This window comes from Sporisorium graminicola, chromosome SGRAM_5 (assembly GCF_005498985.1).
Source record: "Sporisorium graminicola strain CBS 10092 chromosome SGRAM_5, whole genome shotgun sequence".
Taxonomy (NCBI): domain Eukaryota; kingdom Fungi; phylum Basidiomycota; class Ustilaginomycetes; order Ustilaginales; family Ustilaginaceae; genus Sporisorium; species Sporisorium graminicola.
The window spans coordinates 1,006,655-1,031,968 of record NC_043735.1 but is presented as its reverse complement, the minus strand read 5'-3'; the positions used below and the strand labels follow the sequence as shown (position 1 = coordinate 1,031,968).

The window sequence follows — 25,314 nt, the reverse complement described above, 5'->3', positions numbered from 1 at the left end:
AATAGCATTGAAGGGTAACTTAGACCGCGCTATTCTTCTATGCAAAAATTATGACCTTCATAAATTATACAGTAGAACCCTGTTTACTGCTGTTCGTGCGTCTCTAGATGAGCTCCATGTACCGCTCCATCTCCCAATTGGTCACAGTCTGGTTGAAGAGTTTGACCTCGTGCAATCTCGTGCCTCCAAAGTGGTCCACCAGTGTATCCCCGAGCACCTTCCTCGCGAGTCTCTCCTTGGCCATAAAGCGCTCTGTGGCGGCTTCGAGCGATGTGGGCAGCAGCACTAACTTCTGCTCCTTGAGGCTCTTGGACAGATCCATCGGCGCGAAGGGCAGCTCGAGCTTGTTGGCGATGCCATAGAGGCCGAGGGCGAAGACGGCGGCGAACGCGTACTGCGCATTGAGGTCCGCCCCGGGCACGCGCACTTCGAAGCGGGTGCCGTACTCGGGCACGTCCGGTGGGCCGAGGATGCGCACCGAGGCGAGGCGGGAATCGTAGCCGTACGAACAGATGTTGGGCGCCCAGAAGGCTTCGCCGGTGGTGAGGCGCTTGTACGAGTTGATCGTGGGGCACAGCATGGGCATGATGTCCGGCAACCCGGTCATGACTCCCGCCAGAAACTGCTCGGCTGTTTTGGAAATGTAGCGCACATCGTCGTAGGGCGCATCTGATCGACCGCCAGCGTCGATTTCCTCCTGACTGAGCGCAAAGACGTTGCGACCGGTGGAAGGGTCTCGCAGTGAAACGTGAATGTGTCCCGAGCATCCAGCCAGGTTGGCCCACGGCTTGGCCATGAACGTAGGCAATACGCCATGCTTGATACCGACGGACTTGGCGAGCAGCTTGTACAGCACGGCCATGTCGGCCATTCGTGTGACTTCGGTGTAGGCGAGAGCAGTCTCGTACACGCCAGGCCCTGTCTCAGTGTGATGACCCTCAACGTCGATGCTGAACGCCTCGGCTGCGTCGAAGAGCTCGAGGAAGTAGTCCTTGTTGAGTGTAGTGCGCAACATCGAGTAGCCGTGATTGCCCGGTGTCAAGGGGGTCAACTGCACAAAGCCCTTCTGCTCGACCGACTGTGCCGTCTCGGCAAACTGGAAGTACTCGAACTCTGCACCCGCCATGCAGAGCAGGCCTAGGTCCGAGTCGGCTTTGGCGGTGATGGAGCGGAGCAAGTTGCGTGGGCAGACGGCGAGCGGTGTGCCATCAGGGTTGAAGAACCGGATGAGGAAGAAGGGCAGGTTGTCTTCCCACGGAATGCGGCGGTAAGTGTCGAGATCGATCTTGGCGGACAAGTCGCGATAGCCATTGGCCTTGTTGGAGACGAGAAGCTCCGTTGGGTAGACGAAATCGTGCATGTCCCATCCGAAGATGACGGAGCAAAAGCCAAAGTCGGAGTCGGGTTTGGCGGCGGAGAGGAACTTCTTCTTCGAGACATACTTGCCGCGGACGATGCCGTCAACGTCGAGGCCTGTGAAGAGGGGGAGCAGCACATGCAGAAACTAGAGTCAGAAGACGCACGTTGTGAGGATGAGGCGGTGAATATTGTGTTGACTCACCTCCTACTTTGACCTTGTTGTCATTCTTGAGAAGCTCTTCGAGGTCCTGATACGTGATTTTGGGTTTGGACATGGCGGCGAGCGATCGTGGTGGTTGATGGTGGTAGTGACGAGGATGGTGATCTGAGTGCTCAGCGACGATAAGCGTTCGTCGGGACTTGCGGAATGACCGATGCAGCTCAAGCGCCACAATCACATTGAATAGGGCAGGGCCGTCGGAAGCTGAATGTTCGGGAGTGACGCCGGCAAGCGTCCTCGTGACTTGACAGAAAGTGGCCTGAGCGACTTGACAATTTCAGACTTCTGCCGAGGCACAACTCGAGAAGAAAAGAGTGAGTGCTTCACAGCGTCTTATCTTTGCAAGAACGCACTCACGCACAGGTTGCACGCGCCTCCACCTTGTTCGACCCGCCACTTTGGCACATCACAGAATTCTTTCTTCTTGGTCTTCTTTTTCCCTTGTTCTCACCACGCCATCACATACAACCTTCCGACACTTCCGATACTCCGCTTTATCTTACAGCGCTAAAAAAATGTCGTCGATTCAAACTACAATTGCGCCGTTCGACCAGAGCGTCGTCTGCGAAAAGCAGCTGCTCTCGGAAGCACAGCTGGACAAGGCCATCGACGCCGCTGCCTCGGCTCAAAAGTCGTGGGCGAAAACTCCCGTCGAAGAGCGCGTTTCCATTGTCACCAAATGGATGGGCATCCTTGACAGCGAAAAGGAGCAGCTCGGAAAGGAACTTTCTGTCCAAATGGGCCGACCCGTGTCGCAGTGTGCGGGCGAGATCAAGGGTGCGCTGCAGCGGTGCCGTTACCTGTGCAAGGTGGCTAAGGACTGCCTCGCCGACTCGCCTCGCACTGACACCGAGACCCCCAACCTCAAGCTGGCAATTCGAAGGGATCCATTCGGCGTCGTTGCCATCGTCACTCCATGGAAGTGAGTTGTCTGCATCCAAGACAGCTGTCGGTTAGGTGCGTCACTGACAAATTTCTTTTCCTTTTGCCCTCGCAGCTACCCATACCTCACCACCGTCAATGGCCTCATCACTGCCTTGCTCGCCGGTAATGCCGTAGTCCTCAAGCCATCGCCACAGACGCCGCTCACCGCCGAGAGCTTCCAACGCACCCTCGAACAAGCGGGTCTGCCCAAGGATCTGCTGCAGATTGCGCACCTTGACTTCGAGACCACCGCCAAGTTGGCCGCAGACGCACGCATCAAGTTCCTCATCTTCACCGGCTCAGTGGCTGGCGGTAAAGCGCTCGCCAAAGCTGCAGCCGACGGTCCTGGGTTCAAGGGAGTTGGACTCGAACTGGGTGGAAAGGATCCAGCCTACGTCCGTCACGATGCCGACATCAAGTGGGCTGCCGAAGAGCTTGTGGACGGCGCCATGTTCAACTCGGGCCAGTCGTGCTGCTCAGTCGAGCGCATCTATGTGCATGCTTCGGTCTTTGACGATTTTGTCAAGGAATTCGTCGAAGTTGCCAAAGGATACAAGCTGGGCGATCCCAGCCAGCCGGGTACTTCGCTCGGACCCGTGGTCAGCCTGGCATCGGCCGAACGCATCCGCAAGCAGATCGACGATGCTCTCAGCAAGGGGGCTAAAAACGTGATTCCAAGCGATCTGTTCCCTGAAGCCAAAGCAGGCACTGCACTGGTCGCACCCACCGTGCTGGTCAACGTGAATCACTCGATGGACATTATGACCGAAGAGACGTTTGGACCCGCCATCGGTATTCAGAAGGTCGAATCGGACGAGGAAGCACTCAAGCTCATGAACGACTCGCACTACGGCCTGACCGCTTCGGTCTGGACCGAGATCGAGAATGCCGACTCGGCGGCTGCATTCGACAAACTGGCTACCGAGCTCGAGACGGGCACCGTGTACCTCAACCGTGCCGATGTGCTCGACCCTGCTTTGCCCTGGACTGGCGTCAAGGACAGTGGACGCGGTGTCAGTCTGAGCACGCTTGGATTCGACCAGCTCACGCAGCCCAAGTCGATTCACATGCGATTGCGCAAGGCCTGATTGTCGATGCTTGAATGCAATTCAAAACAATTACTTTCTTCTATGTGACAATGTTGACCGACGCTGTGTCTGCAGAGAGAAAAGGAAAGCAAGAATAATGCGAATGTCGGATGGCGAGTGCGAAACGCATCTCTCGGTTATGCCGGCCAAATGGCCGATAGTGCCCGACACCAGAAAAAGAGATGTCCCGCGGCAGACGGATAGGGAGAGACAGAGCGGTCCTTCCGACCTTTGAAAGATAAGCTGTTTTTTCGGCATTCCAGAGCGACACACGCACGCGCTCTTTCACTCTGCAAGTTCCAGCCGCACGGTCCTTCCGACTGACACTCACTGCTCGTCTCATCGTTGATCGACCAAGATCGTCCTTCTTGCTCGCTGCCACCATCTATCCTCGACTTTCTCTCTCTGTGCATCATGCCTGGTCTTCGTCTTCCTCACCGTGTAAGTTCGTTTTCGAACATCTCCGATCAAAGCGGTGATTATTGACCTGCATCCATTTCGCGCTCGTCCCAAAACAGGTGGCTGTCATCACTGGCGGCGGTTCGTAAGTGGTCGCGCTCAATCCTGTGTCTATTTGAGCTTACCGTGCTGATTCTTCTGTCTTTCTCGTGATCCGTGCAACAGCGGCATCGGCCGTGAATGCGCCATCCTCTTCGCCTCCGAAGGCGCCAATGTCGTTCTGGCCGACATCAATCTCGAGGCTTGCCAGAAGACCGCCGACATTGTCAACGAGCGTTTCAGCAAGGCAGAGCTTCCTGTCAAAGCCATCGCCATGAAGTGCGATGTTAGCAAAGAGGACGAGGTGGCTGCCATCGTTCAGCGTGCTGTCGATGAGTTTGGCCGTCTCGACGTCATGTTCAACAACGCTGGTATCATGCACCGTGCCGACGACAACGCGCTCAACACCGAGGAAAAGATCTGGGACTTGACTCAGGCCATCAACGTCAAGGGCGTCTGGTACGGCTGCAAACATGCCATCATTGCCATGCGAAAGGTGAGCGACCGCATTCCAACTCGGCCTCAAACACATCGTTTCCTTTGCCTGACTCTTTCTCGTCTTTCTCTCCAAACAGAACCCAACCGACGAGGCCAAGAATCTTCACGTCGGTGGCTCCATCATCAACACCGCCTCGTTTGTGGCCATCATGGGCGCAGCTACCCCTCAGATTGCCTACACTGCTTCCAAGGGCGCCGTTCTCGCCATGACGCGCGAGCTCGCCATGGTTCACGCTCGCGAGGGTATCCGTGTCAACTCGCTCTGCCCGTACGTTTCCATTTCTCTCCTTTCAGTCAGCTCTAACCTCTTCTTTCCAGACTTTCCCGCTGACCCACTGCATCTCCCCATTGGCTCTGCTTTGCATCGATAGCGGCCCGCTGCAAACGCCGCTCCTCATGGACTTCCTCAACACTCCTGAAAAGCTCAACCGCCGTCTCACCCACTTGCCCCTCGGGCGTTTCGGCGAAGCTGTCGAACAGGCGAAAGCCGTCCTTTTCCGTACGTTTTCATTTCAACTCCATCCGAAGTAGCGGGAACAACACTGACGTCAGCTTCCATCTTGCTTTGTGCTGCGCAGTGGCCACCGACGAGTCGTCTTACGTCCTCGGACACGATCTGTTGGTTGACGGTGGTCTGTCCAACGCCTATGTTGTAAGTGCACTTGAACGACGAAGCAGGGTCTCGTTTTAGCGAAAACACATATCTGACCTCACACTCTTGCTTTTGCACCGCAAACCAGACCGCCGAGGGCCAGCCTGTTCTGCCGCCTCCCAAGAGTCTCGTCTAGACGCGCCATGGCTCAGCAGCTGCGCCGACTCAACGCCATAAACTCTTTTCAACAAACGTGTACCATCACTACGACAATGCGAATCACGATAATCTTGCAATTGCTACAGGCGCGAACACAAATGCGATGCTATGCAAATACCATATACCTAGTACAGGAGTAACCACCCGTTACGACTACTCCAGGAAACCTGCTCCGCGCGTGCTTAGGACGACGTGTCAGGGCAGTAGTCTGGGAAACCAGCTGGATTGCCCGCCCAAGTCGGGAATGGCTTCTCTGACCCTGCTGCGCCAAAGACGGCGAAGCTGAGTACAAAGATGATGAGCAGGCTGCCGCCGTCAAAGCCAGCGCCGACAATATAGTTGTACTTTTTGAACCAGGCCGGGTATCTCGGCCGGATAATGGCCTGACTTACGATGCCAACAATGACGATGGACAATATGCCACAGTTCTGGCCCGACGTCATCCAAGCCGAGTAGAGGAAGACGGTGGGTAGAACCAAGCTGCGCGTCGAGAACTTGCCGATCTTGGGCACGAAGAGTGAAAAAACGTAATGCACGGAGACGGCGGCGATACCGAGGAGAACGGCCATCGGGATGACAAAGTAGGGCGTGCCCGGGCCGTACATGTACTTGGCCATGCTCCAAGTGACGGCGCTGACGTTGAGCGACTGGTAGTATGCGCCCGACCAGACGTAGCTGCCGTTGTTGGTGTGCAGCAGCGCGAATTTCGAGGAGATGATGGTGGATGCGATGGCGTAGTTAAGGAACGCGCCAAAGACGGTGCCGACGATCTGCGAGACAAACATGGAGCGAGGGGGGATCTTGAGATACTGTCCCATCTTGAGGTCGTTCGACAGGTTAATGCATTGCGCAATGGTCGAGTGGGACCACGCGTAGAAGTAGAGGTTGGCCAGTGGGCGACCAGGGGAAACGATACCGCCGATCATCTTGGTCAGCTGGTTCGTGCTGATGCCGTTACCCAAGATAGCATAGAGAATACCCGAGAAGGGAGCAACGATGGAGCCCAGCGCCAGGGACACGATGTACGAGTACCACGTCAGCGTGGTATCCTGCGTCAGCACCACAACCAGCCCGAAAATGAACGAGATGGCCAGTAGGATGAGGTACCACCAGTGCGGCGCCTCCTTGTACTTCTGCATGGCTTTCCAGTGGCGGTCCGGCTGCGTCTTGTTGCGCGCCTGCTTGAGATTCCTCCACACGTCCTTGCCCCAGAACAGGATCACGTGGGTCACCAGCGCTCCGATCGCAGCGTTACGCATCAGCATACCCCACGCATATGTTCCCGTGACATTCGGATAACCGACGGTTTCGAGCTTAGTGCGGTCGAGAATGCCGTTGACGAACACGGCGGTCTGGTTGTACTTCTTGCCGTTGTCAGCAAAGATGCTCGTCGACATGAACGGGAACGACTTGGCATTCCACACGTTGCTGTAGTAAATGCCTGCCATGGCGATGTAGCAGATCGCATAGCCGATCCAGCTGTTCGCTTGTTGGATGAGCGGCAGCGACAGTTGGGAAGAGGTGATGTACTGCCAATCCAGGGACAGACTGAACAGGCCCATGCCTTCGTTACTCTGTGATCCACCAAAGATATTGGTGAGCGTCTGGGCGATCCTGGTGGGAGCGTGCATACTGGCGAGGCAGGGGACGCTGATCGAGTTGAGCGTCGGGAAGATGTACGCCGGCAGCACTTCGTACAGACCCATGCCCGCAAAGCTGTACCAGAATGCTTTGACACGCTTGGTACTGAAGCTCTGCTCCCAGTGGAACGCCTGGAACATGTCAACCAAGGGCAGCGTACCCCAGTACACCATCTCTGCCGGGTACACAATGATCGGCCTAAAGATGCCCGCCAATCCATACCCGAACAAGCCGATACTCAGCACGGATAGCACCGCGGTCGTCGTCGTCACTTTGATCTCGGGGTAGAACAGCTTCTGCGTACCAAACACATCGCTTGAGTGGGCGCCGTTGGACGCCGAGCTCGCCGTGATCGCGGCAATTGCGTGCTCCTTCAACCCAAACGGCCCCGGGTTGATAAAGTGCACGCTCGCAAGAAGCCACGCGGGGAATCGTCCCTCGCCGAACCTTGCAACGAGCGACTTGCGCGTGGGCAGGAAGCGCGCCCAGAACGTGCCGAGGATGAAGATGATGATTGCCAAGAATGTGCCTCCGATGTCGACCTCGGTGGGCTTGAAACGGTAGATCTGGGTCAGTGTCGCTTGGAACGCGGCGCCGACCAGGCCCAGGGTGATGGAGCGGAAGGTGAAGCATGCGTCGCCGTCATCGCGGTCGCTGATGAGGTAGTCCGAGACATCGCGGCCGTTCCGGATCACGTGTTCCTCCGAGTCGCTCGTCGAGCTGCGTTCGGGATCCGTCGAGCTGGCGTAGTTGGGGTCGGTCACGTCGACCTTTTCGCTGCTAAGCTTGTCGGCTGCTTCATCGAGGGAGGGCGAAGAGGGCTTCTCGGATAACGGAGTGACGGGATGGATGGGGGACGAGTCGAGGATGGGAAGCTGCGCGAGCTCGTCGGGCGAGCGCGGGACGCCGTCTTTCGGTAGAGAAGACATGGCGACTTCGAGAGGAGGACGAAGAGGTGATGTGGGCGAAGGTTGATGAAGCTGCCTTCCTTCTCTCGTCGAGCGCAAGACAAGGGGGGTTCTTATACGTTCAACGACGTCAACTAGGCTTTCCCTTATCGTCCCTCAAAGAGCTTGCCACTCAACTTGCGGCCCCCATCTATACTTTAGCTCAGGAACGCTGCTGCAATGCGGATGGCACCATATTCTCTCGCTTACATCCCCCCCCCCCTCCCCCTTTCGAACGTCGAACAACGTTTTAGACCCGACTCATAGTTCGACGGCCCGGCTTTGCGACACTGATTCATCACAAGAGGAAGAAACCTCATGGGGTTGCAACCGCCCAAACAAAAGCAGTGTGAGCTCAAGATAGTGAGCAAGTTTTAGGTTTGGAAAAAAAAAAAGACTCTCTCGCAGCCTGCACTTATCACACCATATCTCCGTTTTGACAGGCGAGCGCACACTATCTGACAGACAGAAAGTGTTTCTCGCAAGACATCGGACCGAAGGGCTGAAGCAGCTCACCACTGCACTGTTCTATTCTTTCGTCGGCGAAAGTGGCGGCGGCGGCGGTGGGAACGGGCGGGCGGAGGGGAGCTGGTCGAGTGGAGAGCGGCGGCAAGTTGCGAAAGTCTTGGAGGACAATGGGCTCTGGCGGAAGATGCCATTCCGATGCACACCCACCCTCGCTTACATTGGAGAAAAGGCGAAAGTAGCGCGCTATGGTACAGCACCGGTAGACATCTTGATCGGTTTGATCGTCGTAGAACAAGATGGCTCGTTGGTAAAGAACGCTAGCTGATTCGACCTTGATGGAACGATTACCGCACAAAATGGCGTGACGGGTTCTTTGCCGTCAGCTGTCGAAAAAGTTAGAGAAAATCGAATTTCAATTCGCCTGTGTGTTTTCCACGAAAAAGAAGCTAAGAAAAAGCCCCAGCTTCATGCAAGGTTGAGCGTAAGTACCGACCGTATGGGACGAAGACAAACGCGGTCAAAGTGCGACACGCACTGCAAGATACTGCAGAGTTGACCGGCGCCAAGGTCTTCTGACCCTCTCCTCATGTGCTGAGCTCCCTTGTCCATTCACGGGGGACACACACACAGAGCGCCGGTTCGGCATGGCGTCTTCCGCAAATTTCAATCCTGCCCCCTCCATCTCTAGAGCGTTGTATGCGGATTCGATGTGGAAGATAAAAGACGCCATCTCACAACGCATCAGGCTCAGAAACGCGATTTCAGCACTCTGGCGAGACTCATGAACGCATCTCATGCCGCACAAGCACCTGAGGGAGTTCGGCGTTGTCGGCCCGAGGCACAGAGCACAGAGCAAGGCCGAAACCAGACCAATGGTCGGCACAGGTCTGCTTGTGTTGAGTTAACCATACTCACGATGTCAACGGCTGACACACACATCGATCGAAGCTTCTACTATCCGTACCTCATGCTCAACTCGGAGACCAGTCCAGACAGTTTATGGATCATTGTTCTTCGAATGAAATTGTTACGTGATCGAAAGGAAAGAGACAGTGAGAAAGGTTAGCAATGTGTATGAGGTTGATTTTGCTTTATCTTATGCATCAGCGGCAATGGCTGTTGAGCTTGGCGGGACGACGGCAGTGTTGGACGCGCTAGCCACCTTGGAGCCTGGATACACCGTCTCGCGAATATGCTTCTTCATGTCGTACGTGTTCATCTCGTTGACCGTCAGCTTGTTCTCCTTGGCAGCGAGCGCGGCGTCGGGTGCGCTCAACGATGAAAAGCCGATGCGCTCGTTGAGGTTCTCGAGCGCAGCGGTGGATGCCTGCTGAACACGCGTAGCACGTGGCTTGCGAATGTCCTGGTAGAGCTTGAGACCGGCCTCGATGTTGTTGGTAAAGTTGTACTCTTTCGAGAAGATGACCCCCAGAGCGGCAGCATCCTCGATGGCCTGGCAAGCACCTTGAGACTGGTGAGGCATCATGGGGTGGGCAGCATCGCCGAGGATGCACGTCTGCTTCTTGTACCAGTGCGAGTACGGCTGGTGAACATACAGTCGCCATGGCTTGCGCTCCACCGAATTCTGGATGAGCTTGACGCAGAGGGGGTCGAGCTTCGAGTAGTCTCCCGCCAAGATCTCCTCGGGCGGGACCTCTTCAAAGACGAAGCCTTCCGACTGGTGCTTGGTGAGCTCGGTAGGCATGAAGCAGTAGAACGAAACAACGTCACCGCCTGCGCATGGGCTCATGACAATCTTGTAGTATTGGTTGAGGTCGCCCTTCGGGTAACCCCCCCAGAACTGGATGGCAGGGTCGGCAGCCCAGGTGAGACCGAGACGCTCGACTTCTTGCTTGGTAACGTTGCAGCGGTAGCAAGTCTGAGGAGCCGACTTGATGTCGGGAGTGACGCCAATGGCGGCTCGTGCCTTGGAGCGGATACCGTCGGAACCAACGATGAGGTCGGCCGTGACCTTGTTTCCGTTGCGGAAGGTGACGATGCCGGACTCGGTGTCAACGTTCTCGGCGACATGGTCCATGACGATCTCGACCGGTGTGCCCTTGCCTTCTTTGGAGGTGGCGGTGTCCATGAGCATCTTGTGCATGTCTTGACGGTGGAACATGTTGTAGACGTTTCCCCACGTCTTTTCGTAGTCTTCGAGGTGGTACTGGTTCAGGATCTCGCCCGTCTCCCAGTCACGCATGGTGAGTTCCATGAGGATGACGGGGCGACCAGAAGCGACATCGACCTCCCAATCATGAAGCCATTGTGTACCGTTGGCAGCACACGAGATGGAAGCGCCGACCTCAACATCGAAACCGCGTCGCTCGTAGACGGTGCACTTGTGGCCTGCGCGACGAAGAGCAAGCGCAGTAGCGAAACCGCCGATTCCGCCTCCGAGGACAGCGACGTTGAGCTGCTTGAATGATGATGGCTCGGACATTGTGTATGAGGTAGCGATCGTGTTCTGTATGGAGGAGAGGATAGCGTTTAAGACCAATGACGATGGCGATGGTGACGGCAAAGGCGAATGTTAATGACTGAGCCGGCGTGACTTTATAGTCTTAGCATACCGGTTGGCCAGGGTGAGCTGTGTGTGGCCATAATCAGCGTTGAAGTGACTTCATCGAGAAGAGCCGATAAAGAGAGAGGCAAAGGCACAGAGAGAAAGCATCGGCCCCTCGACACGGACATGGTCCGATGGCAGACCCTGGGAGGGGCAATCAACGAAGAGGGTTCGTGTGAGCGTGATAAAGTGACAATCGACGAGGTGCAAGGCAGGCCACGTCTAATCGCGTCTAAACGCGGAGAAGTCACAGGAACAACCGGACGTGCGGGAGCAGCCGAGTGACACGGCAGTGCATAAGCACAGCAGCACGGCGGGCGGGCTGTATTCAGTGTGAGAATCTCTACCTTGATTTGATAGGCATGTGCAGTGGTAAGCGGCCGCAAACCGAGCTTCGAGTTCATTATCGAGTTGAGCTGTGAATTGAGCTCGAGCGCCGTGTGCGTGTGACATTTAACAGCTATCCCTGAAAACGCACGAAGGCCGCACCACTCGACCGCGGGGCCTAGCCCAGGTCGAGAAGCAGGGTGCAGACCGGCAGAATTTGACAGCAAAGAAACGCGCCAACGAGGGCGCGTCTTGGTAATAGAGAGTTGCGTCCGCGGACAGGTTCCGCGAATCTAGGCCGGCTGTCGACCTCGATTTTCGTTGGACGCCTCCGCTTTGCTGCCGCTGTTGTCCACGCAGCTGCTCCATTCCCGATCTCGACTTCAATCGTGCAGCTGCGAAGCTGAGCACGATGCCGTCACTCTACACGATCCAACAACATAGAGGGGCTGACTTTGAGACATGGCAGCATTCCCGGTTTTGCGTCTTTGAGGAGAGAAAGACGAGAGCAACGCAGGAGCAAGTCTAAATCGGTTCTGGTTTTTTTTTTTTGGAGATTCACATGCTGACAGTCGGAGTGGTCGAGCCCAAGAGTTGTCTGTCTGGCCGTTCGCTTTTTTCGGTCGGCAACCCGAAACAGATTCATCAAGATGGCTCAGGTGACCACAGAGACCACGCTCCCTTCCAGACAGGGTGCATTGCCTTTGCGGCTATTTCTTCTCGCTCTTCTTATCGGCAAGGTCGCCACTGCGAACCACGAAGGCGGAACACTGTGAGCTCCCCCGCAAAAAAAGCTCACACGCGGCCCGCCTGCTCCCCACGCACAGTTGCCTGCACACCGCCGGCTTTTGCGTTCAACGCAAAGTCCAGTCACCAATCAATGCAGAGTGCATTTGTAAAGTGACTCGGTGGTATTGCGCCTGTTCGATAAGCTTGACCGAGCTAGAAGGCACCCGCGCTCGCGATCCGCCTATATAATCTTTCTTTCCTTTCGGCCATCACACGCGGCCAAGAACGGCTCTTCCGCTTCTGTTTTTCCGCCATCGTCGCACTCCCATCATCTCTCCGATCCTAGGCATCATCTGCTAACTTACATTACGCTGCATACGACGAGGACCCTGCATACATCCACCCCCTCTCCACTTCATCTCGTACCCGGAAGACTCGCAGCTGCTCGGCATCGGCCATCCTTCTGCCGATGCTGTCTTCGCCATGACCTCGTCATCGTCTTCCATGAATGGCAACTACACCAATGTTTCGCCAACCGCTCTGACAAATCAGTCTGACAATGCAGCAGCTGGTCCATCCGCACACGGCCTAGGCAACGCCGGGAGCAGCAGCAGCGTCAAGAACCTCAGCTGCCTCCAATGTCGCAAACGCAAAACGCGATGTGATAAAAAGTACCCTTGCTCGCCCTGCGTCATTCGCGGCGATGCAGCTTCCTGCACACAAGTCCAGCAGACCATCGCCTCCATTACCACCACCTCGTTTGGCGCTTCCACTTCTCCCACACGCGAGTCTGCTCCTCTCTTGCATCGACCTTCCTTCTCTGAAGGACAAGCTGCTGCTACTGCGGGTGCCACTGCAAATGCTGCCTCTTCTTCCTCATCTACGTCCAAGCCGGATCCCAACGAGTCTCCCTTCGCCCCGGATCGCTTCATCGGTTTCGAAGCAGAACGTCTTTATCGTCTAGAAGCCCGCATGGATCGTGTCGAACGCTACATTTTGCAAAACGGTCAAGCAAGCGGCGAAGCACGCTTTGTTTCCACTTCGATTGCAGCCAACATTGAAGACGACACCCTCGCAAGCTTGGATCGTGTTGTTCCCAAACAAGAACTCCCGATTGGTCAGGACATCCAAGATCTGTTTGAAGACGCGGCCATGGGTCGCAAAGCGAAGCTCAAAAGTCTCGGCACCACCTCGGATGGAGAAACCAAGGATCACGAAACAGACGAGGAGCAGATGCTCGATCAGCGCTACGTAGACTCTTCCGCTGATGTCGCCTTTCGCTCCGCGCAATTCCTTCCGCCCAACAGCGCCATTTTACTCGATTTCTACTTTACTCAAGTCGACTGGACCACCCGTGTCTTGCCTCCAGAGAGCTCAGCCGAGTTCCATCTCCTCTCCAAGTTGCAGCCAGAACAGATCGCTACTTTCCCCGTCTCGAGCGCTATGGTTTGCTGCTACTTCGTCGTCATTGCACTAGCTCTCCATTTTTCCGATGCCACCATGCTCGAAAGGGTGGGTATCTCAAAAAAGGAAGCATTCCGCTTGGCCGACGCGCTGTGCACCGGAAGCCAACAGCTGCTCTGGTCGTCCAATTTCCTGCAATCGCAGCAACTCGAACATCTCGCCTGCATCTGTCTCCTCGGCGTCTACCAGCACAACCGCAAAGATCAGGCGGAAGGTCAATGGGCCCTCCTCGGCTCTGCCATCAAGGTCGCCCAGAGCATCGGGCTCGCGCGTCTGGATCACGGCAGTGCTGCCCAGAGGCTGTCCGGCAGCATGAGAAACGAGGCCCGTCGAGAGCTCGGTCGACGCATCTGGTGGAACTTGGCCTGGCTCGACTGGTCGCACGCCGTGGCCCATTTTGGCGTCTACTCGATCCAGCCTCTGCAAAATCGGACCAATTTACCGGCCAATGTCGAAATTCACAAGGACAGCCTCACGCTGCACTCGCCGGACGTCTATACCCATTCCTCAGCCATCACCATGCGCATGCGATACGTCACCATCTTCCGCGAGATCGTCGATGTCTCCAACGAGCGACCTGCCCTGTCTCGTGCACAGATCCATCGCTTCGTCAGCAAGCTCAACGAGGTGCACGACGCGACGCCGGCTTGCTTGCGCTACTCGCCCGAGCGCTCTTTCGACAAACCGGACCAGGCCATGGAATCGGTGATGCTCGAGCTCATGTACCTCAACCGCATTCTCCGCCTTCATCGCGTGCATCAGCTTGCGGGATTCACCGACGACGATTGGAGGTTCGCTCGCAAGGCGTGCCTCTCTTCGGCCAGCTGCATCATCCGCATCTTGTCGCTGCAACAGAATAGCGTGTTCCACAAGTTCTGGCTGGTCACTTTCTACCTGCTAGGCGCCTCGATGGCGCTCGTGATGGAGCTCTGCTGTGCACGTCAACACGATCTGGACGCGGCTTCCGTGCGTGCTAGCATCTCGACGGCAGTTTCGTTGCTGTCGAAGGCAGGACCTGGAAGTGAAGCGGCCCGCAACTCGCGTCGAATCCTCAAGGAGTTGCTCAGCGCTGAAAACAAGATCCGCGATGCTTTTGCTCGATTGGGCGGACTAGAGAGGATTGCTGAGGAAAGACTGGATACGAGCGGTACAAAGGATGTGTTTCTGAATGTGCTGCAAAGGGTGTTTAGCAGCATGTCGAGACAAAAGCGCAAACGCGACCTGCATGAAGGTGCGGGGGATGTGCACCAGCACAAACGCCGGATGGCAGGTGGCACCGAGTCGGCACGTCAGACGCGCGAATCGACGGTATCATCGGAGGGTGGCGTACGAGAAGGAGGCAAGAGTCGTGCTGTCAATGGAATCGCAAACGGGGCCGGCCAAGCGGTTGCAGGCATGAACGGAACGTACAGCTGGTTGGATCCCAACAACTTTGCCGGGATCACGTCGGATGGTTCAGGTCAGCCAATCGAGGCCTTGTCTGTGGGGGATGGCACGGTGGGATCGAACGAGAGCGATTGGCAAGGAGATCAGACCCTGTTCCCGACTCTGGATGGGATTCTGTCGGGAGCGCTGTCGATCGACGAGTGGATGGGCTCGTCTTATCCTTTTGATCATCTGTGATAGCGAAAGGAATGTATCGCTCTCGCCACACCACAACTGACAATTACTTGTGCTGAGCCTGTTCGTCTTGAATGACGACAAACTCGCGGCCAATGGCGACCTGCATGACGACAGGGTTGGTAAAGTTGGACGAATCTGCAGCAAGGACGCAAGTGGTTTCTGGATCGCTGAAGAAGCCGCGTGCGTCCACGAGGCTGGCAAAGACGAAAGAGGAGCAAGCGTCAAAGGGCATGATCTGCATAGCGCTTCGAGGGTTGAGAGCATCTGGGCCGAAGAGACTAGCGATGGATGATCTGGCTGTATCGCTGTTGCAGTGCAGCTGTGCGTACGAAATGCAACTGTGTCGGAGCAGGACTGGGCCAGCAAGAGCCGCATGGACGTGGGCATAGTGTTGGGAGAACTGCGCGTTGGTCATTCCGTCCTTCTTCTTGAGGTAGACTGACACCTTGACGCCATTTGCCCACCTTCCCATGCTGCGAGATGAGTCAGATGTCGACATGCTGTGTGACAGAGTGTGTGCCATGAAGGGAGGAGGATGGTGGCGGATGTACCGCAGAAAGTCCTGTTGATTGCGCGGATGCTTTCTCTTTCTCTTTCTCTGAACTTTCTCTTTCCCTGAACTTTCTCTTTCTAGTCACAATTGCCTTTCACTGCTGCTCTGTCTATGATCTCAAAAGCTGAGTTGCGCAGAACCCTGCCGATCTTGACAGCTTGAATCAAGCTGCTCTCTTCCAACCGCTTCGTGCAAGAGATTCGCGCCTTCACCCCATGCAAATGAGTTACCCCACACGGTTATCCAAACCCGCTGTCCCCCAACCTCGGCTACGCTTTTCTGCTTGCTCGCATCCTACCATCGGCTAACTTTTGTTCCTCTTCTTCCTCCTCTTCTCCACGCACTAAGTGCGAGCACAGGTCGCCGGTCTCGGCACCGTCCATAATGATGCTGTTACAAGCCTTCCCTGGGTCTGTGCGGCGTTTGACCTTGCCATTGTGGGAGCACAACCAGAATCCGCCGGTCTGACTTCGACGAGATCCACCCACACAATCAATTCATGCGCCACTCTTGATCTGCCGCCGACCATGTTTGTGCACCCCTTTGCCTAGACGTGTTTGGTGCTTCCTTCGGCAGTAAGGTCCCAGTCTCTACCTCTTGTGCGTCGACTGCCCGTCCCCAACGCTCATCGGCCTTGCCATAGACAAGCCCCCTGACGCCTAGCTTGCGGTCTAAAGTTGCCGGTGGCCCCTACTTTGTCATCTTGTTGATCTCCGCAGCTCCTCTTATATAAAGACGCTCTGTCCTTCCCTCATAGACACCTTGAAATCTTCACCCTCGAGCAGACCTCTCCACCCTCTCGACCTCATCATGATCGAGTCCGTCGTGCTGCTTGCTAGCAGCCTGGTCTTGGTGCTTGCCTTGGCCCTGACCAGTCCAGCCTTGGCCTCTCCCATCTCATCTCAGCCATTCGCAGACCTTCTCGCCCAGCGGCAAGATGTTGCCGCCAACGACGACCCCCTCACCGTTGACCTCGGCTACTCCAAGTACAGGGGTACTTTCAACGCGACCACAAGCATCACCTCATGGAAGGGGATCCGCTTCACCGCTCCTCCCACCGGCGCTCTTCGATGGCAAGCTCCACAGCCTCCTCTGCTCAACCGTAGCAACGTCATCGACGCTAGCCAATACGGCTCCCAATGCCCTCAAAACCCTTTTGGCAATCCTCAGTTCCAGACAAGCTCGCAGTATGAAGGCGACAACGAGGACTGTCTCTTCATCAACGTCTTTGCTCCTCAGAATGCCAGTGGTTTGCCCGTCATGTTTTGGATCCACGGGTCAGTTTGGCCGCCTATCCTGTCTTACCTTTCTCACGTGTATGCAGCTCTGACCCTCGTTATGCCTGACCTACTTGCATCTGCAACAGCGGCGGATACGGAGCTGGCAACGGCCAGTACGACTTTACTTCGCTCATCAACGCTAACAGCAACGACTTTGTCGGCGTCTCTATTCAGTACCGTCTCGGCGCCTTTGGCTTCCTTGCTTCCGACGAGGTCAGCCGCAATGGCGTCGTCAACGCCGGGATCCTGGATCAGCACTTCGCCCTGCAGTGGGTCCAGGCCTACATCTCTCAATTCGGCGGTGATCCGCGCAAAGTCACCATCGCAGGTGAGTCTGCCGGCGGTGGTTCGGTCATGATCCATTCGCTCGCTCAGGGCGGTTCGCTCGGCACTTCCCTCTTCAAGAACGTCATCGCCGCCAGCCCCTACCTCCCCCTCCAATTCGGCTATAAGGACTTCGAGCCTTCGCAGTCGTACTACGCCTTTGCAGCCCAGTCTGGCTGCTTCAACGGCACCGCTTACGGCAACACTGACCAAAGCATCTTCCAGTGTCTGGTCGAACAAGATGCTCAGACCCTCCAACAGGCCAGCGTCAAGGTGGCCGCAAGCAGCTTCTACGGTACTTGGCCCTTCCTCCCCGTCACTGATGGCAACTACATTCAGAGTGTGCCCTCGCAGCAGCTTAATCAGAGAAAAGTCAACGGAGAGCGTCTGCTAGTCGGCAACAACGGTGCCGAAGGAGGTCTTTTTGTCATGCGAAACATCGACACCGAGGAGAAGCTCAAGACGTGGTTATCCACCCTGTTGCCACTCATGAAGCCGGAAGACATCGAAAAGCTGTTGCTCCAGTACCCCGTCGACACAAACGTCGCGATCGACTATGCCACCAACGGCGTCGAGATGCCAGATTCCAATAGTGTCTCGTCCGTTGCACACGGTCAGCAGGCCAGAGCAGATGTAAGTTTCGGAGCCATTCCTTTCTACCTTTGATTCTGCAAAGCCGCTCACCCTTCCTCTGTTGCTTTCTCGTCTGATGCATTCGAGCAGAACATCTACGGAGAGCTTACGTTCGTCTGCCCGAGCTACTGGATGTCAGAAGCCTACTCAGGAACCGGTCGCTCCTCTTACCGTTACCAATACAGCGTCATTCCCGCGCTCCACGGCAACGACGTCGTTGGCTACTTTGGCCCAGGCACCAACGTCACCTCCCCGGCCTTTGTCAAGGCCTTCATGAACATCTACGGCAACTTTGTCACTCGCGACAACCCATCCATCTCGGCTTCTCTTGCCTATGGTCCCACCGTTAACTCGTCGTCATTGTCGTCCCAGCCAAACGCAGCCGAGAATTGGCCCAAGTATTCGTCCACTTCGCCGTATCAGATCAACCTCAACCAGACTGGTGGCACCCCAAGTATCATGCAGGACCTGGGCGCCGACGTGACCATCTTGACCGGCCCCAGTCTGAAAAACAACTTCACCAGGGCCAATGCTTACACATGGGAAGGCGGTCGAGGTAGGCGTTGCGATTACTGGAGATCTATCTCGAACTTGTTGCCCAACTGAGACGACGAAGTAGACTGTGGTAGCTGCTTCTCACTAGCTGTTTGGCTGTTCACGATCAGCCTTGTCGGGGTTGATGCAATGGAGATGTCAGCAACTTTTCCCGTGTACTGCGAGTTGGCAAAACAGTTCAAGCGACGCCATGTTTGTGCCCACTCAAGACGAAGTGCGAATTTGAAGAGAAGACGTAACTGTTGCCACATGCAGACGACAGGCTATATTCAGAACAGCCAATGTGGGCATTTCGAGGATTAAATGTGGCGAATGTCAGAGCAAAACTTTGCTTTATGACCGCAAGAACAATCATCAGCAGCTGTGCCTCTCAGCACAGTATTCGCTAGCGGTACGTCGGCTTAGGTCAATGTTAAAAAGGACTTCAGAGGAGTCAGGTACTTCGCTATTCACAGCTCAAAGGCAATGTGAGGGGAAAAAAGCTGTGTTCAATTTGATGGCTCAATTAATCGGGAGTTGCAAAAGTGATTCCGACGTTGTCTCAAGTGTATGAATAATGCGGTGGTTGTTAAATAATTGAAACAAAGTGAACAACAGAAATAGATTCTTCCCGAAAAATTATGAAATCCGACTAGGAAGTTCGACACAGGAGTTGAGGAGGCAGGTGGTCAAAGACGTATAGCTTGCCAGTGCTCTATATTGCAAACATGAACGAGGTAATATGTACAGAAGCCAGCAGTCACTGGGAGGGGTGTGGAAACCACCTTCATTGTACTGTTAGTCTCGCATCTACACAACGGAAATAGTGGAGTACTACTATCATTGTGTCTTTATTACAAAAATACAACGTGTATAGAGTGATGCAACTACCTCAGGACAAGGTGATCTGGCGAGTTTTGCAGTGAAGCTGAGTCAAAACTCAATCGAAAGAAGAAGGGTGGATCAGTGACATTTGACGAAGGTAGACACGATATCATATTTAGAACAATATTGCTTGCTCGAGTTGTACTCAGATTACTAGACAACATCAAGGACGTTCTTCTCAACGCATTGCACGTATTGAGCCAAAGTTGCCTCTGTTCTTGGTCTTTGTTGTAGCTGAGCGCGACGATCTAAGCCATTTTTTTCGAGCTGCTAATGATTCCCGAGATCAATTTGTGTTTGTGATTTGAATTCTGTTTACACGTTACATTGCTGCCAACTCGAGGCTTGTCCGCACCTGAATAAAGATTGCGCAATCGAAATTTCTTTTTTCATGATTGCTTCTCAGAGCAGGTGCGTAGGCCTCAATTGGATCGACAGAGAGGCGAAAGAGTGGAATTAACTTGCCTGCTAACTTGCCTGCTCTCAACGTGACCCCAAAACATTGTCAAACATGGATTTCTTTCTTGCTTGAAACTGTCGCAGCCACATTTGTTTATTATTTTAAGGATAATGGTCAATTGGGTAGCACTTTTCACGCATATCAATTATGAAAGCAGAAATCCAGGATGTTGGTTCGCGTAGCATGCACACCTGGTAAGGATGCCCTGGGAATCACCTCTTCCACACGGTTTGCTGAGAAGTGATTGAGCATTAAAGTGTCCTTGGAATGAACGAGGTTTCTATCGCAGTGTGCGCAACGGGGTGGCTTAATGAGAAGCCATACAGATTGCATTTCTATCTATGGACAGGTCATAGGCTACCAGACGGCTAGGCACTAGGACTGCTTTGCAGTAGCCGTCTTAGTGACACCGCGATTCTTGACAGCGGGAGCCTTTGAGAGGTAGGAGCGCATGAAGAAGTTGAAGAACAGGGCGAGAAGCGGGAACATGTACATGGTGTTGACGTGAAGCGCAATCTCCGCGCCAGTGGTCTGCATGCAGGTGGTCGGGTCCGAGGAGGCGGCGCGGTTGATGGCGTGGATGAAGAGGGACTGGTCGCGTGCGTGGTGCCATGAGGAGACCTTGCGAGCCTCGTAGCCCTGGACGACCTTGGCAGGGTTTAGCGAGATGAGGAGGTAGAGGTTAGTAAGAAAAGTGCCGGAAGCGATCTGTGCAATCTGCATGGTGGTGAGGTTGCGTTTGACCGCTCGGGGGAATGGCCAGCGCATGGCAGCGCAAAAGTAGTAGGTGTACATCCAGGTGTGGACAAAGCTGTTGAAGACGCAGAAGACCCACACGGGCTGGCTCTGGTAGCGGTAAGCGATCCACATGCAGATGATGGCACCGGCATGGTGATACGACTGAAGGTTCGAGACGCGCTTCCCCTTCAGCAGCAGGATGACTGAGTCAACTACTTCGTAGTACTTGCTGAGGTAGAAGATATACGCGTAGACCCCGAGGTGTGGGTAATTGGTGGGCATGGAGCAGAGCGCCAGCTTGAGACCATCGAGACCAGCGGCTTTCGAGCCTTGGAGGAAAAAGTCGACGACCAACGGGAACATCATGGCCCACGTCCATCCGCTGTATACGGCGAGTCCAGCATTGTGGGCGAGGATCAAGAAGCGGAGCAGCGTGGGTAAGAAACCGGAGCCTTTGGTGAAATCCTTGCTTCCGTTCCTCTTGACGATGCCATTGGCGGCGTGAACAACGAGGTAGTAAGCGAGCGAGAATCCGAGTGGTAGCCAAGGGCTGAGAGTGAATTCGAATTTGGATCGTGGGAACAGCTTGCTGAAGACCTTGTCATGGTCGGGATATCTGGGGTAAGGTGCAGACAAGGAGTCCCACGCAGTCGAGCCAGGAAAAGAAGGGTCCAAGGGATACGCCATTCGCTTGAGACCGAGAAATGTCGACATTGCTGCTTCAAGCCGCAGTCGTGACGGCGTCAAAGGATGGTGGTGGTTGGGAGGCGCTTTCAATTGCGCTTCGATGCCCAATGCGAGAGAGCTTATCATCGGACAAGCCGGTTGTCGATCTCATTCTCTCTCGTTCATACCGGCATTCCGTTTGCGTTTCCATTTGTGGCGTGTTTCCGATACAGACTTGGAACTTCCGACGGCACACTATTTCTCCGCGGAAAACGCGTCCTACATCTGACAAATGTAGATCCACGGGCAGCGGAACAGCCGAAGCAGCTGCACTTTTAGCTCATCACGCTTGTAATGAAATGGACAACAGCAGCGGGGTCTCTTTCTCTCTCCGTTTGTTGCTTCGACATGGTTTGTTGCCTTCTCACCAATCACATTCTCGATCATTGACACCGATCTGATGATGTTGGTCAGCTGGTGAGCAGATTGAGGAATTGCTGCTGTCTTGTAGCAGGGGAGTTTTAGAGTTTAGCCTTCGTGAGGCCCTCTGGACGATCAGGACCATCCACCGCATCGCTACGGTACAGCTCGATGCGCTTGTTGGCGTCGTCGACTCCCAACTCCAACAAAATATCGTCAGTATGCTCACCGGGTGTGAGCAGCATTTCGGCGCTTTCATTTTCCCATTCTCCGCCTGCGCTCCCCGATGGAGGTTTGGCTGGCGTGCGTGTCAGTCGCGGCGCTGGGAATGGAACCACTGGGTCCCCGTCCGATACGTTTTCCGCCGAGGCTGCCGGCAGAACTGCGGAGAGGGCGGCTTCATCTCGAGTAAACACAGGCACCGTGCAAGCATCGGTGCGAATGAAGTGTCGTTCCCAGTCGGATCGAGGGCGCTGTGCAAAGCATGCGCTAAAGTAGCGCTGCAATTCCGGCCACGTATCTCGGTCATGCTGCGTGCTGGCCGATGGATGCTGTGTGCCTTGAGGTGCCTCTGGAAGCACCTTGCGCAGGATGGCGAGCAATTCCTGGTAGAATTGAGGCTCGATCGCGCCCACACTCATGTATCCGCCGTCCTTGCAAGCATACACACCGTACCATGGCGCTCCACCATCGAGTGTGTTGCGACCCCGCGTCTCGTCGGTCCCGTCGCTGTGGATCGCACCCCAACTCGGATGTGACAAGTAGCTCGACAGCAGCACGAACGACGACACGTATCGCGCTCCCGTCACCATGTCTGCCTCGACAATCTGTCCCTGCGACGAACGTGCTCGCTCCACCAACGCCAGCAAGATGCCCAGCAGGCAGATCATCGATCCTCCCGCAAAGTCACCCAGCAAGTTGGAAGGAGGTTGCGGCTTTCCTCCCGCTTGTCCCAGCATGGAAAGCACGCCGCTCAGAGCAATGTAGTTGATGTCGTGTCCCGCCATGTTGGCGTAAGGTCCGGTTCGCTGAAACCCTGTCAGGCGCGCAAAGATGAGGCCCTTATTGATCTCCTTTTCGAAGTCTTGCGGTCCCAACCCGAGTCTCTCGAGCACACCCGGTCGGAAAGGGTCGATGACAATGTCAGCTGCTTGCACGAGCTTGGTGATCAGCGCATGCCCGTCGGCACTCTTCGGCGAGACGGCAAACGAACGCTTGCCACGACACAGACTGTCTGGGTTCAGCCCTTGGTTTGTCTTGTCGATTCGGATCACGTCAGCTCCAAAGTCGGCCAGCACCATTCCCACAAACGGTCCAGGCGCCAACCCTGAGAACTGCTCGTGGGTAATAAAATACAAGCGTCCAAGGTGGGTTCCGTCAGCAATCCTTCCTTCGTTCAAAGGTATTCACAGGCTCAACTTACCTCGACGACCTTGATGCCTGCTAGCGGCAGATTCGGATTAACACCCAAGGAAGACATCGCGATTCTTTCCAGATGGATGATGGTGGTGATACAAGGACGACCTAAACAGCAAGCAACCGTGCACCATTAAATAGTGCGTGCGGGGTATGCACCTTCGCGCTGCGGCTTTTTCTTTTTTAGCGAGTTACAGCTGCCATGCCTCCCAACTACTGGAAGCACGACACACTTTTCACAACTGGCCGGCTGGACCCTGAATCCCCCTCGCTCGCTTGCACGCACAGACTCCCTCCCTCGCTCAGCAGCACAACCGAAAACTCTGTTTCTTTAGAATGTGAAACGATCAACTTTGAGAACTGCACGACCATCAACAAGCCGCTGCCGCTGCCTCGGCGATTCTACTGACTGTACAATGCCTTCTGCTCCTTCTCAAACTGCCCATAGTCGACGACCCTGCCTTCCTTTCTTGACGCCTCCGAGGCAAACACCATGAGATGACTCCTGAGCACGTCTTCGGGTGTCACTCCCAAATGGCTAGCGTCCTTCTCAGCCACAGCCTTGACAAACGCCCTTGCCAATCCCATGTCTCCACCGCCGTGGCCACCTCCTTCCTGCTTGGGTACCACCGTCTTCTTCTCCTGCGTGGCGAAGTCAAACACGGTGAACGTCTCCATGTTGCCGATTAGCTCGCCTCGTGTTCCGTGGATGCGCGTCGAGCGGTTGCACACCACCTGGGAGAAGGCTACCATGGTGATGTTGGCCGTAGCGCCTGACTCGAATTCGATGTTGACCACTTGATTGTCGGCGACGTCGTTCTGTCCGTTGTAGACACACAGCCCGTATGGTCCTTCCGCGATGGCTTTTCCGACGTTTTCAATGTCGACCACGTCCGTGATATGTTGTGCCCACTGTTTGCGATCGATCAGAACGAGGACGAAAAAGTAGAGGTCAGCTGTTTGCTCTCTGACGAACGACGGGGGGCGATGTGTCACTTACGCGTTCGGGATCCTCGGCGTTGCTCATCACCGGCTCGAGGTAGATCTTCTTGGCACTGTACGGGCACTTTCGCTCGTATGCACAATCGGTGCACCTCGTGGCGTCCCCCGCCTCCTTTGGCTTCTTGCTCGGCTTGAAGTGGGCGAGCGAGCCAAACGACGAGACCCTCGTGGGTGAATCTTTGCCCATGTAGTACGACAGAATGTCGAGGTCGTGGCAGCATTTGGCCATGAGAGAAAAGCTTGTCGTCGCCTCGTTTTTCCAGTTGCCACGCACGTACGAGTGTGCAAAGTGCTGCCAGCCCACGGGTTCGATGTGCTGGATGTTGATGATCTCGCCAAGCACTCCAGAATCAAGCACCTCCTTGACAGCGCGGTTATAGGGAGAGTAGCGCATCACTGTTCCGGGACAATGTTGCGACAAATTAGCATAGTATATCAAAGCATCAGCAGGATGAGCTGGGAAAGACATACCGTGACCGATACCGAAGATGAGGCCGGTGTCGCGAACGCTGTCGACCATGGTCACGCAGTCCTTGATCGAGTTCGCCATGGGTCTGTAATCCTCGTCATTGTCTCGTCAGTCTCGTTTACGTACATTGTCCGCTCTGTGCTTGGTGGGGAACTCACTTTTCGCAAAGGATGTGGTATCCGAGAGGAGCAAAGAAGCTGACCACCTCGGCGTGCGTGTCGTCCATGGTGCAGATGGCCACTGCATCGCATACCTTGCCGGCTTCAGCGAAGCTCTTCCAGCCATCGTATTGGTTCTCCTTTGGCACGCTGCAAGGAGAAGAGAAAGAACTACATCAGTCTCTGGGTGCCCAGTATCAGGACACACGGCGCACGGTTCTGTGCAAGAACATGAAACCTACTTGTGCACCTTGCTCATCTTCTCGCGACGGAACTTCCACGGATCTGCCACCGCCACCACTTTGCAGAGGTCAGGAAACTTTTCAGCGTATCTGTCCATGCCCAACAAACAGTAAATAAAATGGTAAGCACTGTTCCTTCGTCGTCCTTGGTTGGCCTGGAGCTGACGTGACTTACGCAGCATACGCGCTACCACGTTGACCAGCGCCGATGATGGCCAGCGTGACGGGACGGCTCGTTTCTCCGATCGACATGATGTGCAACGTTGGCAGTGACGAGTGATGGTAACTATGATGGTTAGCTGCGAGAGCTGTCGTCTCAACCAGCAGAAGGCTTTTTATTGAAACCCGACGAGCGTGCAAGGGCAGCCAGC

The 25,314-nt window shown here is 55.1% G+C and overlaps 11 protein-coding genes across 11 annotated transcripts; 4 read left to right on the top strand and 7 right to left on the bottom strand.

The window, feature by feature from the left end:
- Positions 1-103: 103 nt before the first annotated feature.
- Positions 104-1,634, bottom strand: EX895_005139 (uncharacterized protein; the record flags this gene model as incomplete). The annotated part of the gene is made up of 2 exons (XM_029885733.1): positions 104-1,473; positions 1,562-1,634. 2 exons carry the CDS (start codon positions 1,632-1,634, stop codon positions 104-106), a joined length of 1,443 nt encoding a protein of 480 aa, XP_029738299.1.
- Positions 1,635-2,094: 460 nt separating this feature from the next.
- On the top strand, positions 2,095-3,591 carry EX895_005138 (uncharacterized protein; the record flags this gene model as incomplete). The annotated part of the gene is made up of 2 exons (XM_029885732.1): positions 2,095-2,501; positions 2,577-3,591. The coding sequence occupies 2 exons, from the start codon at positions 2,095-2,097 to the stop codon at positions 3,589-3,591; spliced, it is 1,422 nt and encodes a 473-aa protein (XP_029738298.1).
- Positions 3,592-4,005: 414 nt separating this feature from the next.
- EX895_005137 (uncharacterized protein) lies at positions 4,006-5,375 on the top strand (the record flags this gene model as incomplete). The annotated part of the gene is made up of 7 exons (XM_029885731.1): positions 4,006-4,032; positions 4,110-4,135; positions 4,216-4,585; positions 4,665-4,855; positions 4,959-5,086; positions 5,166-5,239; positions 5,328-5,375. 7 exons carry the CDS (start codon positions 4,006-4,008, stop codon positions 5,373-5,375), a joined length of 864 nt encoding a protein of 287 aa, XP_029738297.1.
- Positions 5,376-5,580: 205 nt separating this feature from the next.
- EX895_005136 (uncharacterized protein) lies at positions 5,581-7,672 on the bottom strand (the record flags this gene model as incomplete). The annotated part of the gene is made up of 2 exons (XM_029885730.1): positions 5,581-7,500; positions 7,628-7,672. 2 exons carry the CDS (start codon positions 7,670-7,672, stop codon positions 5,581-5,583), a joined length of 1,965 nt encoding a protein of 654 aa, XP_029738296.1.
- Positions 7,673-9,550: 1,878 nt separating this feature from the next.
- On the bottom strand, positions 9,551-10,897 carry EX895_005135 (uncharacterized protein; the record flags this gene model as incomplete). Its single annotated transcript, XM_029885729.1, has 1 exon — positions 9,551-10,897. The coding sequence occupies one exon, from the start codon at positions 10,895-10,897 to the stop codon at positions 9,551-9,553; it is 1,347 nt and encodes a 448-aa protein (XP_029738295.1).
- A 1,662-nt stretch (positions 10,898-12,559) lies between these two features.
- Positions 12,560-15,163, top strand: EX895_005134 (uncharacterized protein; the record flags this gene model as incomplete). The annotated part of the gene is made up of 1 exon (XM_029885728.1): positions 12,560-15,163. One exon carries the CDS (start codon positions 12,560-12,562, stop codon positions 15,161-15,163), a length of 2,604 nt encoding a protein of 867 aa, XP_029738294.1.
- Positions 15,164-15,206: 43 nt separating this feature from the next.
- On the bottom strand, positions 15,207-15,662 carry EX895_005133 (uncharacterized protein; the record flags this gene model as incomplete). Its single annotated transcript, XM_029885727.1, has 1 exon — positions 15,207-15,662. The coding sequence occupies one exon, from the start codon at positions 15,660-15,662 to the stop codon at positions 15,207-15,209; it is 456 nt and encodes a 151-aa protein (XP_029738293.1).
- Positions 15,663-16,526: 864 nt separating this feature from the next.
- EX895_005132 (uncharacterized protein) lies at positions 16,527-18,559 on the top strand (the record flags this gene model as incomplete). The annotated part of the gene is made up of 3 exons (XM_029885726.1): positions 16,527-16,993; positions 17,083-17,953; positions 18,044-18,559. The coding sequence occupies 3 exons, from the start codon at positions 16,527-16,529 to the stop codon at positions 18,557-18,559; spliced, it is 1,854 nt and encodes a 617-aa protein (XP_029738292.1).
- A 1,648-nt stretch (positions 18,560-20,207) lies between these two features.
- Positions 20,208-21,284, bottom strand: EX895_005131 (uncharacterized protein; the record flags this gene model as incomplete). The annotated part of the gene is made up of 1 exon (XM_029885725.1): positions 20,208-21,284. The coding sequence occupies one exon, from the start codon at positions 21,282-21,284 to the stop codon at positions 20,208-20,210; it is 1,077 nt and encodes a 358-aa protein (XP_029738291.1).
- Positions 21,285-21,757: 473 nt separating this feature from the next.
- EX895_005130 (uncharacterized protein) lies at positions 21,758-23,136 on the bottom strand (the record flags this gene model as incomplete). Its single annotated transcript, XM_029885724.1, has 2 exons — positions 21,758-22,990; positions 23,080-23,136. 2 exons carry the CDS (start codon positions 23,134-23,136, stop codon positions 21,758-21,760), a joined length of 1,290 nt encoding a protein of 429 aa, XP_029738290.1.
- Positions 23,137-23,474: 338 nt separating this feature from the next.
- Positions 23,475-25,195, bottom strand: EX895_005129 (uncharacterized protein; the record flags this gene model as incomplete). Its single annotated transcript, XM_029885723.1, has 6 exons — positions 23,475-23,984; positions 24,073-24,470; positions 24,546-24,628; positions 24,702-24,851; positions 24,944-25,033; positions 25,119-25,195. 6 exons carry the CDS (start codon positions 25,193-25,195, stop codon positions 23,475-23,477), a joined length of 1,308 nt encoding a protein of 435 aa, XP_029738289.1.
- Between the last annotated feature and the right edge of the window lie 119 nt (positions 25,196-25,314).